This window comes from Stegostoma tigrinum, chromosome 27, assembly GCF_030684315.1.
Source record: "Stegostoma tigrinum isolate sSteTig4 chromosome 27, sSteTig4.hap1, whole genome shotgun sequence".
Classification (NCBI taxonomy): domain Eukaryota; kingdom Metazoa; phylum Chordata; class Chondrichthyes; order Orectolobiformes; family Stegostomatidae; genus Stegostoma; species Stegostoma tigrinum.
Genome location: NC_081380.1, coordinates 21,679,626 through 21,698,085, shown reverse-complemented (window position 1 = coordinate 21,698,085; position 18,460 = coordinate 21,679,626). Strand labels below are relative to the sequence as shown.

At 38.7% G+C, this 18,460-nt stretch overlaps 1 protein-coding gene across 1 annotated transcript in view; it reads right to left on the bottom strand.

The window, feature by feature from the left end:
- vkorc1l1 (vitamin K epoxide reductase complex, subunit 1-like 1) overlaps positions 1-18,460 on the bottom strand; it is a 39,303-nt gene that overhangs the window by 6,403 nt on the left and 14,440 nt on the right. Inside the window, exon 2 of the mRNA XM_048557270.2 lies at positions 1,960-2,069. Within this exon, the coding sequence (XP_048413227.1) occupies positions 1,960-2,069 (110 nt within the window). The remainder of the gene's footprint in view (positions 1-1,959; positions 2,070-18,460) is intronic.

Sequence of the window (18,460 nt, the reverse complement as noted above, 5' to 3'; positions counted from 1 at the left end):
GTAAGTGGTGAGTTAGATATTAAGTACACTCTCGGACTCACATGGATTGGCACATTTGGAGGTAACACAAACAAAAATTCACAAGTCTTTACAAAAGCTGGTCAACAGAACCGTTGCAGTCAAGGGTCACTAATTTCTGTGGCATCACATTTTGATTAAGATAATTAAACTTTGTTCTGTCAAGTCAATACAACTTGATCCAGGATTTCAAGTTTCTCAGTAAATATGCCAACCAGTCCATTATTACTGCATGGCATACAACTACATCCTTTGCAAGTGAAGAGATAGGTGCTGAAAAAGATTTAACCATTTTGCACAGCCAATGAAGATCAGAGCTGAGAATAGATCTGAAGGCTTACAATAGAATATTTCCAAATGGGATCAGAAGTTTAGAACAGAGAATGACTTTGTTGATTTCCCACACCTGTTTAAGTACTTGCACGTTCTGGCTAGAGCTATTGTATTTTAAAAACACAAGTTCGAATCAATGCCAGCATTTAATTTGGACTGTAAAACAATATTATAATTAAATAAGGCTGCCTGAACCAAAGAAAATTCACATCCAGATCACCAGACCGTGAAAGGAAATAATTCATTGAGACCATTCCATTCGACAGAAACACAATCAAACACTAAACTTAGGATTCTCCAAGATACTAATAGAAGAAGCTTGAATGTATACCTGACACTGGTCAGGCAAGCTGCATGAACTTTGAATGTTTTCATAGTGACTGGAGATTCAACATTCAGATAAGCTAAACTAGCAAATAAGGAAATAAACAGTACAGATAGTGGTTTCCGGCCCCATCTTCATGGTGGAAAATGCTATCATTGTTCAGAAGAATGGTGCAGCAACAAGGCAGATTAAGTTTTATTGATGTTGTTTAACAGATCTAATAGCGACACAAGTCGCAAGATCTGTAATCAGTAAATGCTGTCATTCATAGGTCAGATAGCCAAGTAGCTAATTTGCTTGAAAAGTGTTTTTATTTCACCATAATTCTAATATTTATCTTTTCTTATTAATTTAGATAAAGCAACTAGCTTTGGAGTATTAACAAGAGACCACTAACTCCAGAAAATAGCAACAGGAAAGACTGTAGCTAATAAAACTGGGAAGGATGAAGAGTTATTCACTATGGTAACATTTCCAGGTAAAATAAGGAGTGAAATAGATCAATCCTATAGAGCTCTATTCTTCAGCAAGTTACGTTTTCATGCAGAGCAACGTATATTTTAATACCACAGAACACAGCTTTACAATTTTGCAGTGATAATGGGAACTGCAGATGCTGGAGAATCCAAGATAACAAAGTGTGAAGCTGGATGAACACAGCAGGCCAAGCAGCATCTCAGGAGCACAAAAGCTGACGTTTCGGGCCTAGACCCTTCATCAGAAAGCCTCTCTGATGAAGGGTCTAGGCCTGAAACGTCAGCTTTTGTGCTCCTGAGATGCTGCTTGGCCTGCTGTGTTCATCCAGCTTCACACTTTGTTATCTTTATATTTTTGCATCCCAGTTTTTTAAAAAACCCTGTGATAGTTTCTGACCACTTAAAAATTAAACCTTGTTCTGGCAAAAATCTTTTCGATAAATGCAGAAATTTTAAAACAAAAATAAAATCCAATTTATTAATTGCTTCATTCAATGAATCAGAAATTTAGCTTATGACTTTTGACCACATTTATTCTTATTGTGATTGCACGATCAGGTGCCGTTATGCCTCAGTCACTGCATGCTTCTAATCAAAACATAAAAATCAACTTTCTGCGTCCTTAAGAATCCATCAGAAATTCTGCACATGGAATATCCTTTGTTTGAATGAACTGTGCCAATTAGTTATATGGAAAAGTTACTACTGTTGCAAATATAGTACAATTCTGAATGAATGTTGGTATAATTATTATGAATTAGAAGTGCTGGTATGAAATATATTAATCCAGATGTAACTGGTACTCACCCAACAACATTTGTAGTATATAGAAAATAAGTCCATATATACTATTTGGTTGATTCAAAGCACTATCTTTTCCAAAAATGATCCCAACAAGGCCAAATCCTCGTCCCCATCTGCAATAAATGATAATTATAATTAAATGACATGACAGCAATGTTTGTGGAATTAGGAACCAGAGACAAAACACCATCTGCTTGCACATCTAACAACATGGAAAAAGATAACAGCTAAACTTAGCCCAAGTACAGCAGATCAGGCTTATTAAATTTATAAATGATATTGCTTTAGATCAAGACAGAACAAAAACAATTTTGCAGTTATGAAATTTCTGCTGCTTCTAAGACAGGTAGAACTGCTAAAAGTGCTTATTGCAGTCTCTACCCCAGAGACAGCTGTTTGTTTCTAGAGATGGAAACATTGGTTCATTTAACATCTGCTCCTAATGGTGCAGGATATAATTCACGCACATTACAATTATTGCCCAGACAAAATGCTCTCGTCATGAATCGGCGAGAAGAATTTTGTTAGTTTAAAGTTCTAAAAGGACAAGAATAAAATTGGTTCCATCAATATTAGCAACAGGAATGCTTGGACTGGGAAGCAGAAAATAAATAAATATGACACCGGTACAAGAATATGATGATTCAGTGGGCCAGAATAAAAGGTGCTATAGGTCTAACTTGATGAGGCTGAAGTAAAAGCAATGTACTGTAGATGCTGAAGATCTGAAATAAAACGTGTTGGAAAAACTCAGGTCTGGCAGCATCTCTGGAGAGTGAAACACAACAAACAGAGTCTGATATAACTCCAGCTCTGATATCATATTGGACTTAAAACATTAACACTATCTCTCTCTCCACAGATGTCAGATCTGCTGAGTTTGCCAACACTTCTTTTTACTTAGAGCTTAAACACTGATGCAAGGTTACTAAAAGGAACACTCCACTGTCTCTCCCTCAGATGGGAACATAAATTTCTGCAGAAGATCATCTACTTGTAATGGTGACAAAATGGAAAGTAAATAGGCAGTTCAATCTGATTTACAATGGTTACACATTAAAGAGGCCATTCAAGCCATCACACCTGTGCTAGCTCTTTGAAAAAGCTGACCATTTAATCTCACACTGTTTTTCTCCCCCCCCCCCCACCATAACCTTACAAATGTTTCATTTTTGAGTAAATGTCAAATTCTCCTTTCAAAGTTATTATGACATTGATTCAGTTTCCAGGACCCATTCAGGCAGTGCATGACAATTTGCTGTGTAAAATAATTCTCATCTGCCCACTGATTCTTCTGTTCGTCATTTAAATTTGCTTGCTCTGATTTAAATGATCCTAGCATCGGATTTGCTTTATTGGGCTGAGTATCTTACAGATTGGTATCCATTGCTCATTGATAAAGCAGCCGAACCATCTTCATTTACTTCGAGAACTTTCTGTCTGTCATAAGTCAGCCATGGGAATGTTCACTACTATACTGAAGCAGTCTATGACTAAAAATAGAAAGACCTGGACAATACCCAGATAGGCTGGCAAATGACAAGTAATATTTGTCCCACACTAGTGTTGGGCAACGACCATCTCCAATAAGAGAATCGGACCTTCATCCCATGACAATCAATGGCAATATCACTGTTGAATCCCCCACTACCAACATCTTGAAGGATTACTATTGACCAGAAAAAGTGAACAAGGCACATAAATGCTACAACTACAAAAGCAAGTCAAAGGCTACGAATGCTGCAGTGAGTAACTTACCTCCTTGATTCCCCAAAACCTAACATCCTCGACTGCGCACAAGTCAGGAATGTGATGCAACACTGCCTGCTTGCCTGGGACAGTGCAGCTCAACAACATTCAAGAAGCTTGATACCATCCAGATCAAAGCATTCTGCTCAACTGGCACCACAACCACAAACATCCAGTCACAGAAGAGCATAGTTTCTACAGTGCATCTTGTAGATAGTGAGTGAGATTCCTTATAAGGGTAAGACATCAGCTACGAAGAATAGAATAGATTTGAATAGCCTTTATAATCATAGGAAATACCATTACTTGTAAGCACCTCTCCAAGTCACTGACCATCCAGAAATATATTGACATTCCTTCAGCATCAAAATCCTGGAACTCACTCCCTAACAGTATTGTGTACCTACACCAAATTAACTAAAAAACAGTTCAAGAAGACAGCTTCTCCACCACCAGCTTCTCAAGCACCGCTAGGGATGGGAAATAAATGCTTGCAGAGTCACAGACACACATTCCATGAATGAATTTTTTTTTAAAAAAAAATTACACAATAGCATAACTCAAGGATACAATTGAAGCTCAGAATTAAACTGTCTTTCATGCATATACTTCAATACATCCAGACAGAAGTTATTTAATTATAAACAAAGCCAAATACAAACTGTTAAGCTATGTGCATATATTTGTATGCTTGTAAATTGTTTTAATTTACAGACAGCAAATGGCGAGAGCACGGAGCAAAAAATTGCAAATCAGATCTCACTCATTTGAAACAGAACAAGAAGAATGTGTTTCTCATGACTGGGTCACTTAATATTTTCATTAACTAGCACAGAGTTGCTCTCCAGCCATGTTCCATTCTCCTTTACCCTTCGTGTTTCAAAAAAAGAGAGAGAGAGTGCAGTCTCTCCAACTTATTGCACATTCAGGGATTCTCCGTCAGCTGATCAAACAGAATATGACCTCTTCCAAGGGGATATTCTCGAAAGGCCCTTCAAACTGGGCTTATGAATTGAAACATCAAGAAGAAATATCCATGTACTATTTAAACTAATTTCCATTCTTACTCCCTGCTTCACACTCAACATTAAACTACATTTTCTAATTCTGTTATTTTGAGACATTTTATCCCCAGAGTATTATTTTTTCACAAATTATACCTAGAGCCACCTTACAGTCCATAATAGTCAGATATGCAACACCAATTAACTTTGCATGGGTAAGAAAAAAATCAGGTGGAATAGGATGGTAGGCCTTAGCACATTTTTGAACTGTAATGGAATTTAAGAAAGTAATTGAAAAATTAAGTCAAACAGTATACTTCTGAAGTGCAATGAAACAGATTAGTATGATTACCAAACCCAAAAAAGTACCTTGTATAATAAAAAACAGTTAAAGATGCTGAGGAAGATTCGAGAGGGAAAAAGAAACAGATCAATGATGTGAAGATACCAGAATAATGAAAAAAAACGAATGCTATAACAAATAAAACAGATGCAACTCAGACAAGTCTACAAGTCAGAGTCATACAGCACAGAAACAGACCCTTCAGTCCAACTCTGCCATGCCAACCAGACATCCCAATCTGACCTAGTCCCATTTGCCAGCATTTGGCCTAAATCCCTCCCAACACTTCCTCTTCATGTACCCATCCAGATGACTTTTATATGCTGCACTTGTACTCATCTATCACTTCTTCTGACAGTTCATTTAATAAACACTCTGCATGAAAGCTACCCCTCAGGTCCCTTTCAAAATTTACCCCTCTCATTTTAGACTTATGCCTTCTAGTGGTGGACTCCCCCACCCCAGGAAAAAGACCTTGGCCATTCACCTTTTCCATACCCCTCATCATTTTATAAGCCTCTATAAAGATCATACCTCAACCTCCAATATTCCAGGGGAAAAAAGCCCCAGCTACTCCCTTTAACACAAACCATCCAGTTGCAGCAACATCTGTGAATCGTTTGAGTTCTCTCAAGTCTAAGATCTTTCCTACAGAAAGAAGGCCAGAATTGAACGCAGTATACTGAAAGTGAGGTGAGACCATAACATGACATCCCAATTGCTATAATCAGTGTTCTGACCAATGACGGCAAGCATGCCAAATGTCTTCCTCATCAACCTGTCTACCTGAAAATTCACTTTCAAGAAACTATGCACCTACATTCAGAGGTCTCTTTGTTCAGCATCACTACTCAGGGCCCTACTATTAACTATATCCTGTCTTGGTTTCCCTTACCAAAACATAACTCTTCACAATTATCTAAATCAAACTCTGTCACTCCTCAACCCACTGGCCCACCTGATCAATGTCCAAGAGCTCAAAAGGTCAGTTTACTCTCCCTTTGGAGGTTTAAATGCAGTGAACAATATTGACTATTTGGCTATAGTCCACCTCCTTATCCAGCTTGATTTCTTTACTGCCTTTGGCACTGTTGATCATCTCTAACATTCTCTACAGTCCACTTGTATGACTGTTTTCTTCCAACTTTATGCACAATATTTCCTACTCTTGCAAATGCAGTCACTGCTGGCGCATGCAGTACTCAATCCTTTGTTTTCTCCATCCTCCAGATGCTCACGCCTATGACCATCATCCCAAAGCAGGAGATCAGCTTCCATACTTGTGGCCAAAGATTATGTAAATATATAAAATTTAATTGTGTAAGAATCAAATATATTAAGGAAGAGTACACATTCACCAACTCAATCAGCAAAACTAAAAAAGGTACCTTCTCTTTCACCACGCCCAGTTACCAAGACAACCCACCTTGTCTTCACACTGCTGCTTGCCTCTGGCCCATTGCCATCAATGTTGTTTTGGAGATCTTGCTAGTCATCTATTATAACGGTCTCCCAGTTGACCTCTGTCAATCATTCTAAAACCAAGTCAATGTCCTTGCCTGTTAAAATATTCTGTTACCTGTGCGCACACACTGACTTCAAGATCCCAGTCAGATTACTTCTCCATTACCTCATTACACTCATTCTACTCCACGTACCACTTCTAGTATTGCTTGGACCATCACTCTCCCAAAACTATTAAAATCACCTGTCAGTGTATTTGCTTCACACTGCTATATTCTCTACAGATTCCCTGTCAAGTTGAGGTGCAGCAAATTAGTCTATTTCTAGGATTTTATGGTCGACCAGGAGGGAATTGGGGTTAAGAGCAAGGCACTCTGTTCCTGATTACGAAGCAGTGATCACGACTGGGAAGCATTTTGCAGGCATTGGGTGTATGCTGATAAAACTTGGCTGTAACTGCCACCCCCTAGATAGTCAGACTGAGTGACAACATTTCCTGCCTTGGCTTGCAGAGGTGACCATTTGTCCAAATGGTTGGAAAGTTCTGGAACCAGATGATGTAGACAGAGTGGTTAAAAAGGCATTTGACACGCTTGCTTTCATGGTAGAGTCCTTTGAGCATTGGAGTTGGGAAGTCATGTTGAGGTTGTGTAGGACATTGGTGAGGCCTCTTCTGGAATATTGTATTCTGCTCTGGTCACTCTGTTATAGGAAGGATATTATCAAGCTGGAGAGGATTCAGAAGAGATTTACCAGGATGTCGCTGGATATGGAAGGTTTCAGTTATAAAGAAAGGCTGGATAGGCTGAGGCTTCTTTCACTGGAGCATAGGAGGTTGAGAGGCAATTTAAGAGAAATTTATAAATTGAGGGGCATAGACAGAGATAAGTTGCCTTTTCTCTAGAATGAGGGATTTCAAGACGAGGGGGCATATTTTAAAGGCGAGAGGACAGGAAATTAAAATAGATACTAGAAGCAGTTGCTTTAAAAAAAAAAGAGGCTGCCTCATATGTGGAATGAACTTCCTGAGGAAGTGGCGGATACAGTTACAACATTTAAAAGACACCTGGATAGATACACGAACAGGAAAGGTTTGGAGGTATATAGGCCAGGAACAGGCAGGTGGGACCAACTTAGTTTGGGATTACGTACGGCATAGACTGGTTGAACCAAAAGGTCTGTTTCCGAGCTGTATGACACTCGGACTCAGTTTATAACGGAAAGGGAGAATATAAATTTGATACACCCAGTACAACGTCATCTTGCCAATTCTGAAAACTCTTGCATCTTCAGGCCTCTTCAACTGACCACACAGTTAGAAGTTATAATGCAGAAAATCAATTGAGAAGCAAGATGGTAACAGCTCTGTTTGTGAGGCAAGGGCCAGAATGTGATTTGATGCTACAAAATATTGTGTTAACTTCTGCTTTAGGACCTGGATAATCATTAACAGTAGAGTTTACAGTAATAGCCTGGATAACAGCCAGCTTTGTATAATCATGGACATTTCTATTAACTCTACTGCTACTAGTTGTTTAACCTACATTAAAAACCATATCCTGCTTTTAGTCAGATTCATCATTAGTTTTAAACATATCCTACATGATGTGGGCACTTTTTGGCCTCAGCCTCCTCCCCAAACTTTACCAATTGCAACAAACTTAAATTTACAGAAACTGACATCAAATGACAAATCATAAAGTCACACAACATGGAATCAGACCTTCAGTCTAATTAGGCCAAGATGACCATGTTCCCATAATTAAGTAGTAACATCTGCCTACGCTTGGCCCAGATGTGTCCAAACCTTTCATATTCATATACTTATCCAAATCTCTTAAATGTCAGTATTGTTTGCAAAAGTATTCAATATCAACATATCATAAGTACCTAATGCTATCGAAAATGCATATATCAGAGTCTCAGGTGAGGGTAGATCAAAACGGACTTTCCTACACTCTTTACAATCATTGCAAAACAGTTCAAATAATTTTCAAACAAGTTTGTCAGTCACTCACTGTAGTGTTTTCGTGTCATTCTGCAAAACAAAATCAACAAATAATGCAAGCCATTGCTCAAGAATTAAGAAAGTTTTGGTTAAGTTACTGCAAGTGGAAACTCTTGTTCAGCAGGCTTCATGGCATGGAATATTTTGATTTCTTTCTAAATTTAGACTTTCACTTAGATTCCGAACATTTTCATATTTATTCATTATAAATGGTGGACTGGATAAGTTCAGGATGTGACTAACGTTGTTTCAAATGACTCTTGCCTTCTTTTGAGCTTTTTTACATAAATTGAAAGATACATATAACAACAAAAGCACATGTTCATTGTTACCTTTTAGTACAAATCTAGTCCCTTGAAGTGATCTGAATATATTGAAACAATCCAACAATTAATATTTTTTTCCAAGGTTGGAATCACTTTGGAGCAATGATAACAAATATCACTAATACCACAGATAGCCATGCTGTATGCTAACAAAGTAAAATGAGGTTTAGCAACTCATTTTTCACAGCTAAGTTTAAGCAGGCATTTTCAAACATATTCAGTAGACATCAGTAGATCACACTTAGCAGCAAGTGAGACCAAGTTTTGAACTTAGCACTAACCAGGTTGAAACAGCTTATCCTTAGCTGCACAATCACATCATACAACTCATTCTACTCCACCCTAACTCCAGCACATTTACACTAAATTCTGTCTCTTTTACATACACACACACCAACAACAGTCAAGTTCAAAAACCAAGAGCTCTGGTAAAAATTTGAAAACGCCATGACTTTTGCAGGTGGCAATAATTTATCAGCAAATTGTTACAGCCCTGGAAATTCATCAAATGAGCTGAAACTGAATGAAAATAATAGCCTGATCTGCATTTATACTCTGGAGTTATGAATATAGCTTTTTAAAATCTGCAACTTGGTGGAGACATGAAAATGTTAATAAAAAGGAATTAGGTGTTTAATTTAAAGTCAAACATTTGTGTAATTCTCCCTCAGACAGCCTTGCTGGTGGTGAAGGTAAAAATAGCCTAAACCTTTCTTCCCTGCCGTGTGCTACATTAGAGATGGCAATTATGTTGCTACAGACTATCTGGCCTCCAGTATATTCACTGAAACTCAGCTATCAAGAAAAAAATCTACACAGTCGGCCCACTGAATCATCCAATTATTTCTTATATGATTTTTACCTCTAGTGAGTATTTTTTGAAGAGGTAACAAAGAAGATTAGAAGGCAGAATGGTAAGCATTGTCTATATGGACATCAGCAAGGCATCCAACAAGGTTCTGCACGGTAGACTGGCTAGTAAGGTCATGTCACATGGGATTCAGGGGGAGCTAGCCAATTGGATACAAAATTGGTTTGAAGGTCGGGGAGAGAATGCGGTGGTAGAGGTTTGCTTTTCGGACTGGAGGCCTGTAACCAGCAGTGTGCCACAAGGATTGGTGCTCGGTCCATTTAAGTGAATTGCGATTAAGTGATTAAGCAATTGATAACAAAAAACAGGTGAACTGTGAAGAAGGCTCTCACAGACTATGAGAGATTGATCATGTGGACCAATGGGCTGAGAAAGGGTAGACAGAATTTAATTTAGATAAATCTGAGGTGTTGCATTTTGGGAAGGCAAACCAGGCCAGGCATTATACAGTTAATGATACGGCCCTGGGGAGCGCTGCCGAACATAGAGACCTAGGGGTGCAGTGCATAGTTCCTTGAAAGTGGAGTGTCAGATAGACAGGGCGGTGAAGGTGGCATTTGGCACACTTGCCTTCATTGGTCTGAACACTGAACACAAGAGTTAGGATATCTTGTTGCAGATGTACAGGATACTGATGAGGTCACTTTGGAATGCTGCAAACAATTCTGGTTGCCTAGTACAGAGAAGATGTTGTTAAATGTGAGAGGGTGCAGAAAAGATTTACAGGTACGTTGCCAGGACTGGAGCATCGGACGCTGAGGGGTGACATTATACAGGCTTATAAATTCAAGAGGGGCATGGGTAGGGTGAACAGTCAAGATCTTTTCTCAAGGGTGGGTCTTTTCCCAAAGCTAGAGAGCATGGGAAAGATTTAACAAAGGACCTGAGCGATAAGGCAAACGGAATGGGTACATCAAATGGAAGCCTTCAGAGGGATGTTGGCTAAATGGGAAGCTTGTTAGAGCGAACAAATGAGACTGAAGGGTCTGCTTCCATGCTGTATAAATCTATGAAGAGATGTTATTCCAAGTGCTGCTCATCCTTGGTGACAAGATATTTGCTAATAACAGTCGTAATATTTTAGTCAGTTGAACCAGAGTCTTAAGTTTTGCCATTTAATATTCTGGATTTTAAAAGACAGGCCTATCTTTAACAATTTTGTCATTACATTAACTCTCAGTTGTCATCTTTTCAAGTTGAGTGGAAGCATCTAATGCTTTTCTTTTAAAGTTTCCCCATTAAAAGCATCTGACATCCCTCAGACCCTGCAAATATGGCTGTTTTTAACATGGAGAAATAGTTGGTTCCTATGTACATCTCCAAATGGTATGTATTCTCAAGATGAAAATTGTAAATTTTTGCAACCAGTTTTTGGTCAATTGGCATTTGCACTGGCTCGAATACGTACATCCTACTGTGGATGGATAAGCAAGGTCGTTCACGTGCCAATGGACATTGATAAAAATTCTCTAAAGGTCAAGTTTCCTAACAGACAAATCCATTGTCAATAAACAAAATAACTTAAAATTCTGCTAAAAGAAAGATTAATGCCCTTATATAATCATTCGTCACAGACACCAGAATAATCCAAAATTCCACCTCAAAACTGTCAAAGGGGCCATGTAGTTTCAGCAGCTCAATTATGTTATGATCCTGCATCAGACCACCAAATTTGTGTTACGATTTGGCTAGGGATAAGTTGTCTACTTTTTAATAAAAGAAGATTAAAAGGTCTGATACTTGAGAATAAAGCCACAAAATTTAAAGTTTTGAATAATCAATACAATTCCCCCTAGAGCACACATAATCATAGAATCCCCACAGTGCGTAAAGAGGCCATTCAACCCATTTAGTCCACACTGACCTGCTGAACACTATCCCATCCAAACCCAGAGCCCCACACTATCCCAGTAACCCCTCATTTACCACGGCTAATCCACCAAACCTGCACAGCTTTGGACTGTGGGAGGAAACTGGAGTACCCGGAGGAAACCCACGCAGACACGGGGAGAACGTGCAAACTCCACAGAGACAGTTGCTCCAGGCTGGAATTGAACCAGGGTCCCCGGGTGCTGAAAAGGCAAAAGTGCTAACCACTGAGTCACTGTGCCGCCCTTAAAAAGCAAATGTAATCAAGATAGATGCCATTAATTTCACAGCTTCCCTCACCTTCACCCTTGCAGTCAGCTGCATCAAACTATAACTATTGATTATTCTGAAACCCCACAGCTTCCAGTGCCTTTCTTGAACCTTAACACAAGAACTCCAATACTCCTTGACATCTCAGATTTTAGCTCTTCCAGCAGCTACAACAGGATCTTTTCAGAACAGAGTCTCATCACCATGCTCTCTGTACTTGACAGACTAGCAGCTTGAAAGTAATAACTTTCTCCTTGATTGTCTTTGTCCAACTTCTCAAATCGTCTGTGCAGTAAGCCTGGAAATTTTGAATAATTGAAAATTTCACAACAGCCCCACTCCTGCTCACGCAAGAATTAATCTGGTAACTCAGCAGTCAAACCTAACTGCCTCTTGGAACTGTCTGTTCCCAGAATGTTACAATTCAGAGGTTTGCTGGCTCCTACACAGATCAAATTGATACAAAAAAAATCACAAAGGCTATGATGAAATGATGCATAAATCTGATTCAAATTGTCTCAATGCTAGTCATAAGACATAGAAGCAGAAATGAGGCCATTTGGCCCATCGAGTCTGCTCCGCTATTCAATCACGGCCGTTCAGTTCCTCAACCCCATTCTCCTGTTTTCTCCCCGTAGGTTCTTGATTATCAAGGGTTATCTATCTCAGTCTTAAACGTATTCAGTGACTTGGCCTCCACAGCCTTTTGCGGCAGCGAATTCCATAGATTCACCACTCTCTCCATTCTAAAAAGGTCTTCCTTTTACTCTAAGGCTGTGCCATCAGGTCCTAGTCTCTCCTACCAATGGAAGCATCTTCCCAACATCCACTCTGTCCAGGCCATTGAATATTCAGCAGTCTAACATTTGCACGAGCAGCCTCCCATCAGGATATGTATAAGTGCCTAATGAACAGGGAGGTATTAAGTCATATATGAAAGAATAAATCAGGAAGTTGTAAATTGACAAATGTTTATTAATCTCAGTCACAGTTAGCAGCACCTTAATATTAACAAGAACAATAATTGACTAAGTAACTCTTGCTGCAAAGGTTGTCACAATAACTCAAGTAAATACTTTAGGATAATACATTTAACCAAGAATTACTCAAAACTTGGTCCTGGCTTCTCAGCTGTGTACTAAGGGATCAGACACAAATCCAGATGAGGAAGGACATCCCGTCACTAGAGTCTATTAGCCTGCCATCTTGAATCCCAACTTACATTTGTGTTCTATTTATATAATCTAACATGCCTGAACAAGAATAAGTCTTTGCCTAGCATTTAGTATGTACGCTAATTCTATTTTGAGGTCAGATTCTCAGGGCATTTTGCCTAAAACTGAGATATTTGCATTCTTTTTCCCTGACTGGCAAGTGCACATTATTGTATCCAACTCAGGAGATACTGAAGCCCATTAAACTATGCAAGTCCAATTTCCTTGACTTGGATGAAACCTATTTGTCACAGGTTAGTAATAGCAGACTAAATTACAGAAATACCCAATCCTAGCCTAATCTCTTTTATAGGGTTTGTAACATAGTGTAAAGACCATTAGCTTTTAAAAAAACAGAAAGACTTTTTTCCTCTGCAACTGAGGGGAAGAACTGCAAGACAGAATTTCACATTACAAGTCTTTTGCTGGAGCAAATAAATTAATATCAACAGAGGCAACTAATGCATCAAATACAAAAGATACTTCCCAAGTAACACACCTGAAAATTTGACAAAGATTTGATTTCCAGCACATTCCCAGATTAATTTTCAAAGACTTCCTAGCTTTTCAGCAGGTCCTCTTCTGCCCACCACTTGTGGGCGAGTCTTCCGGAGTCCTTAGAACACTTTTGCATTGAGTTCAAGTATGCCCAAATCAACTGACAGCAGCAGAGGGCCACTTTCTCCCCAAGTCCTGTCTCTTCAGACAATGAATCAGTTTTCAACAGCACTCCAATTGGTAGGTAACAATCTTTTCTCCCACCTTTTTACTAAAGCAACTGTTTCAGTCATTGTCTCTACTTTTGACAATAAAGCCAATTGTTCTTCTTGTGTATCAAGATACGTAGATCTGTTATTTAAGCTTCAATAAAATTTTTCAGACCACATGGGCCTGTCTCTAGAGTTTACTATGATCACCATCCCTCTTCAGGGCTTTCTTTTTGAAAGCTTAAAAGGAAACTGTTTAAAATGAAATGTCTCATCGTTCAACATTGCTAACAACCCACCTTCAAATGCAGCAAAATCTTTTATGTACTAAGTTCTCAATGCAGGACTTAGTTTTTTAGGGTAATGAACTGGATTATTCACATGGCACTGCAGCAGTGCAGATGAGGCTCGCACGGTTGATGCTAAAGTTGAAGGGGTTGGCTTATGAGGAGATATTAAGTAGACTGGGACAACACTCATTGGAATTTAGAAGAATGGAGAAGGGACGGGGTAGATCTTACAGAAACAAAATTATGAAAGAAATAGATCAGATAGAAGCAGACAGGTTATTTCCACTGGTTGGTGAAACTAGAACTAAGGGACATAGCCTCAAAAGGGGAAGCAGATTTAGGACCGAGTTGAAGAGGAACTTCTTCACCAAAAAAAAGGGCTGTGAAACTATGGAATTCCCTGCCCAGTGAAGCAGTTGAGGGTATGTTGTTGAAATGTTTTTAAGGTAAAGATATTTAGCTGTTTGAACAGTAAAAGGAATTAAGGGTTATGGTGAGTGGGCGGGTCAGTAGAGCTGAATCGGTGAAAAAAAATCAGCTGTGATTTTATTGAATGGCTCAACAGGCCAGATGGCCTACTCCTGCTCCTATTACGTTCTTTTGATGTTTTGAGGTAGTGATGGAACAATTTATCAACAGTTTACAGGTATTTAGGCTGCTGCAGAAACACTTCATATTTTTCATCATCTCACGATGAAATATGCTCAATTTTAAGACTTCAGAAAGAAAACAACTGAGTATTCAGAACAATAAACTCACAGTCATGCCAACTTCAAATTAGTATTGACAGTAACAGTAAAACAATCTACCCAAGTCCATATTTCATCCCTACTTTAATCTTGTTTGACCCCACCTATTTGTCTGATTTATATGTTGATTTAAATTGACAGAGCTGTGGGAATAGTTATTTTAGAATCAACATTAACTGATGAAAGTCATGATGGTATTATTAGTCACCCGATTACTAGAAATCAAATCTCAGTTCACACAGACCTTGAGGTTTCTGTCAATCCTAGATTTGTCTTTCACCATCATCTTTCATTATTTCAAAACCAAATTTATGGGATTATAGTCTTATTTTAGGTGTTATAGAAAGTTTTTTTAAAAATTCCTTGTGCATTTGTCATGCAGACTCTTACTTTCAGTAACTCACATCAATGTTTAATTGCTTTCAGTTAGGATTCTTCCCTGATCATTTTACACTCTAATAAACCATCCAGATTTGATTAGGTTGAGTACTATGAATGGAAGCCTGCATTTTGTAGTCAAGAACTGACGTCCATTGCTCTCAGTGTTTGTAAGCATTTTTCCTTTCTTTATTCATGCATGGGATGAGGGTGTCGTTGGCTATGTCAACATTCATTACCCATCTCTAATTGTCCAAATGGAAGATAAAAATCAACCACATTCCTGTTGGTCTGGAGTCACAAGGATGGCAGTTTCCTTCCCTAAAAAGGATAGCATTGAACCAGTTAACATTGGATTTGTCGTTGTCATTAGACACTTCATTCCAGATATTTACCGAATTCAAATTTCACCATCTACTGTGGTGGGTTCAAACCTGGGTCCCCAAAACATTATCTGGGTTAACAGTCCAGAGATAATACCACTAGGCCATTGCCTCCCCTTAACAGGAACTTACAGTTTTGACAGATCATTGAGCATTACATCAAACCTGCAGCAAAGGAGGTCAAGGTTAGCATTTGCTTGTTTTCAGAATCCTCACTGAAATAAGCAGAGTTTAAACCAGGAAGTATCAATTAGGTTAATCATTCAATATCTTATACAGAGAAAGAAAGAAGGAATTGAAAGAATAAAAAAGTAAGAGAAATTAGTCATAAATTTAATTTTAAATGTCTCTAACAATAAATTTACTTGCAAACAGATACCATTATTCTAAACGTAAATTTTTGGTACAAGAGAAGTGGTTTGGCAGAAATAAAAGTTAACACTTAAAAATTTGTTTAAATTTGAATGCACCAGCCTCCACTTTTTCCTGCCATATTTAATTGAGTATCCAGTGGTATCCTTACTTAGTCTTACTACTGTAGACTCCACTCAAGAGGTGGAACAATTTGTGAAGAATGGAAAAAGAAAATCAGACAGCAACTCTTGGATTTCCTTATTTAACAGTGCTGATTCCAGGGAAGCTGCAGCCTGATGGACTCCATTGGCAGAGTATTGATTGCAGTAACAATAGCAGTGAGGGTAAGTATGGGTCAATACAGTCAATGCCTTTGGGAGCAAAGGTGAGGGGATGGCAAGCCAACAGGTAACCGAGTGCACTTTGCCATGTGCAAAATACATAATTTAACTCAGTATAAAGCTATTGCAATAATCATTGGTGCTGTAATAATCTGTTATCAAGACTTTTCATCCTTTTAGGAAAATTGGATGGAGGGTAAAATAAGATTGATAATTTAAGGGTGCTAGCGAGTTGAGAAGATTTGTAGCTCAGGTTGAGGTTCTGGATGTGAGTTTGCTCGCTGAGCTGGAAGGTTAGTTTTCAGACGTTTCGTCACCATTCTAGGTAACATCATCAGTGAGCCTCCGGCGAAGCGCTGGTGTTATGTCCCGCTTTCTATTTATCTGGTTAGGTTTCCTTGGGTTGGTGATGTCATTTCCTGTTCTTTTTCTCAGGGGATGGTAGATTGGCTCCAAATCAACCTACCATCCCCTGAGAAAAAGAACAGGAAATGACATCACCAACCCAAGGAAACCTAACCAGATAAATAGAAAGCGGGACATAACACCAGCGCTTCGTTGGAGGCTCACTGATGATGTTACCTAGAATGGTGACGAAATGTCTGAAAACTAACCTTCCAGCTCAGCGAGCAAACTCACATCCAGAATTTAAGAGTTTTTATTAAAAAAAATAGGAAAAGTTACACCTCCAGCATGAACATTACTAACAAATCAAAATACATTTCTGACCCGTTAATTCTTCCTCCCATATTAGTTGAATATCAGCATTTATGAATGTAAAAGTAATTTGCACAAATTTATATTCACTAGTGGCATGATCAGCCGACAACAATTAATGGCGAAGTTCTTAACAAAACAGTATTTAACATGCAGAAAATTTATACTCAGATTCAAACAAAGAAATATCTAGTAAAAACCAGCTGATGTGGCTTCAGGGAGGTAGTACACGAAGGACTATTGTTTACATTTATGCCAGACAAAAGTAGAGCCAGATTTACTATGTAAGTTTAAGCAGATACAGATTACAAAACCTTGGTCACCCATGTATGTATCAGTCTACCTTAGTAATGTTTATGTTGGGTCAGGACATTGCAGACTTAGAACTCTGTGACAGGTAACTGACCACTAGACTACCCTGTACATGCTCACCATCCACAATGTACAAATCATGAGTGTGACAAAATACCTTCCACTTGTCTGGATAGGTTCAGTGTCAAAAACGCAAGATGCCTGACACCCCGTCACACCCTTTATCAATGCAAAGTGGTAGCAATGTGCACCATTACAGAATTTGTTGCGGTAACTCAAGGTTCCTTTGATGGCACATTCCAAACTCTCGAACTCTGCACGGAAGGGCAGCAAATGCACAAGAACACCCATTCCAAGTCATAAATCATGGTAATTCGGCATTATATCATCCTTCCTTTCCTGTTGGTTGAAATCCTGGATTATGAAGACAGACTATATTTAAAATAAAGGGGAATCCCAAAGTCTTCAACAGGCACAGAAATAGTAAAAGGGAAGGTAAAAGGAGGAGCACAGCTGAGTAAGAATAATAAAAGGTTTACTATTTCTCATTGAGGAAGATGGCATGGCTGTGGTCGAAAACTAATATTTTGCATTGGTCATTGCCAAGCAAGCTCAATTACTCAAGACATGGGGGAAGAGGAAAACTCCATCTTCAGTGGGGTTAAAAATTGCTGAGATGGTACTGGTATTTAGAGTTGACAAGGAACCAATGGGATACATTCATGGATGTTGGAGTGAGAGAGAGAATGGAAATTGCAGAAGCACAGTCCATAAACTTTCAGTCATCCTTGGACTTAGGGATGGTGCCAGAGGACTGGAAAACTGCATTCACCACAGTCTTGCACAAAAAGAAGTTGCAATTACACACTAGATAATAAAATGTGAGGCTGGATGAACACAGCAGGCCAAGCAGCATCTCAGGAGCACAAAAGCTGAGATGCTGCTTGGCCTGCTGTGTTCATCCAGCCTCACATTTTATTATCTTGGAATCTCCAGCATCTGCAGTTCCCATTATCTCGGATTGCAATTACACACTACTTGTTTTAAGTTTGGTATTGGTGAAATTTCTCGAAACAAGAAATAATCAGATGAACAATTGTGAATTAAAGGGGCTTAGCATGGATTTCCAATGGGAAAAAATGTTTAATTAACTTG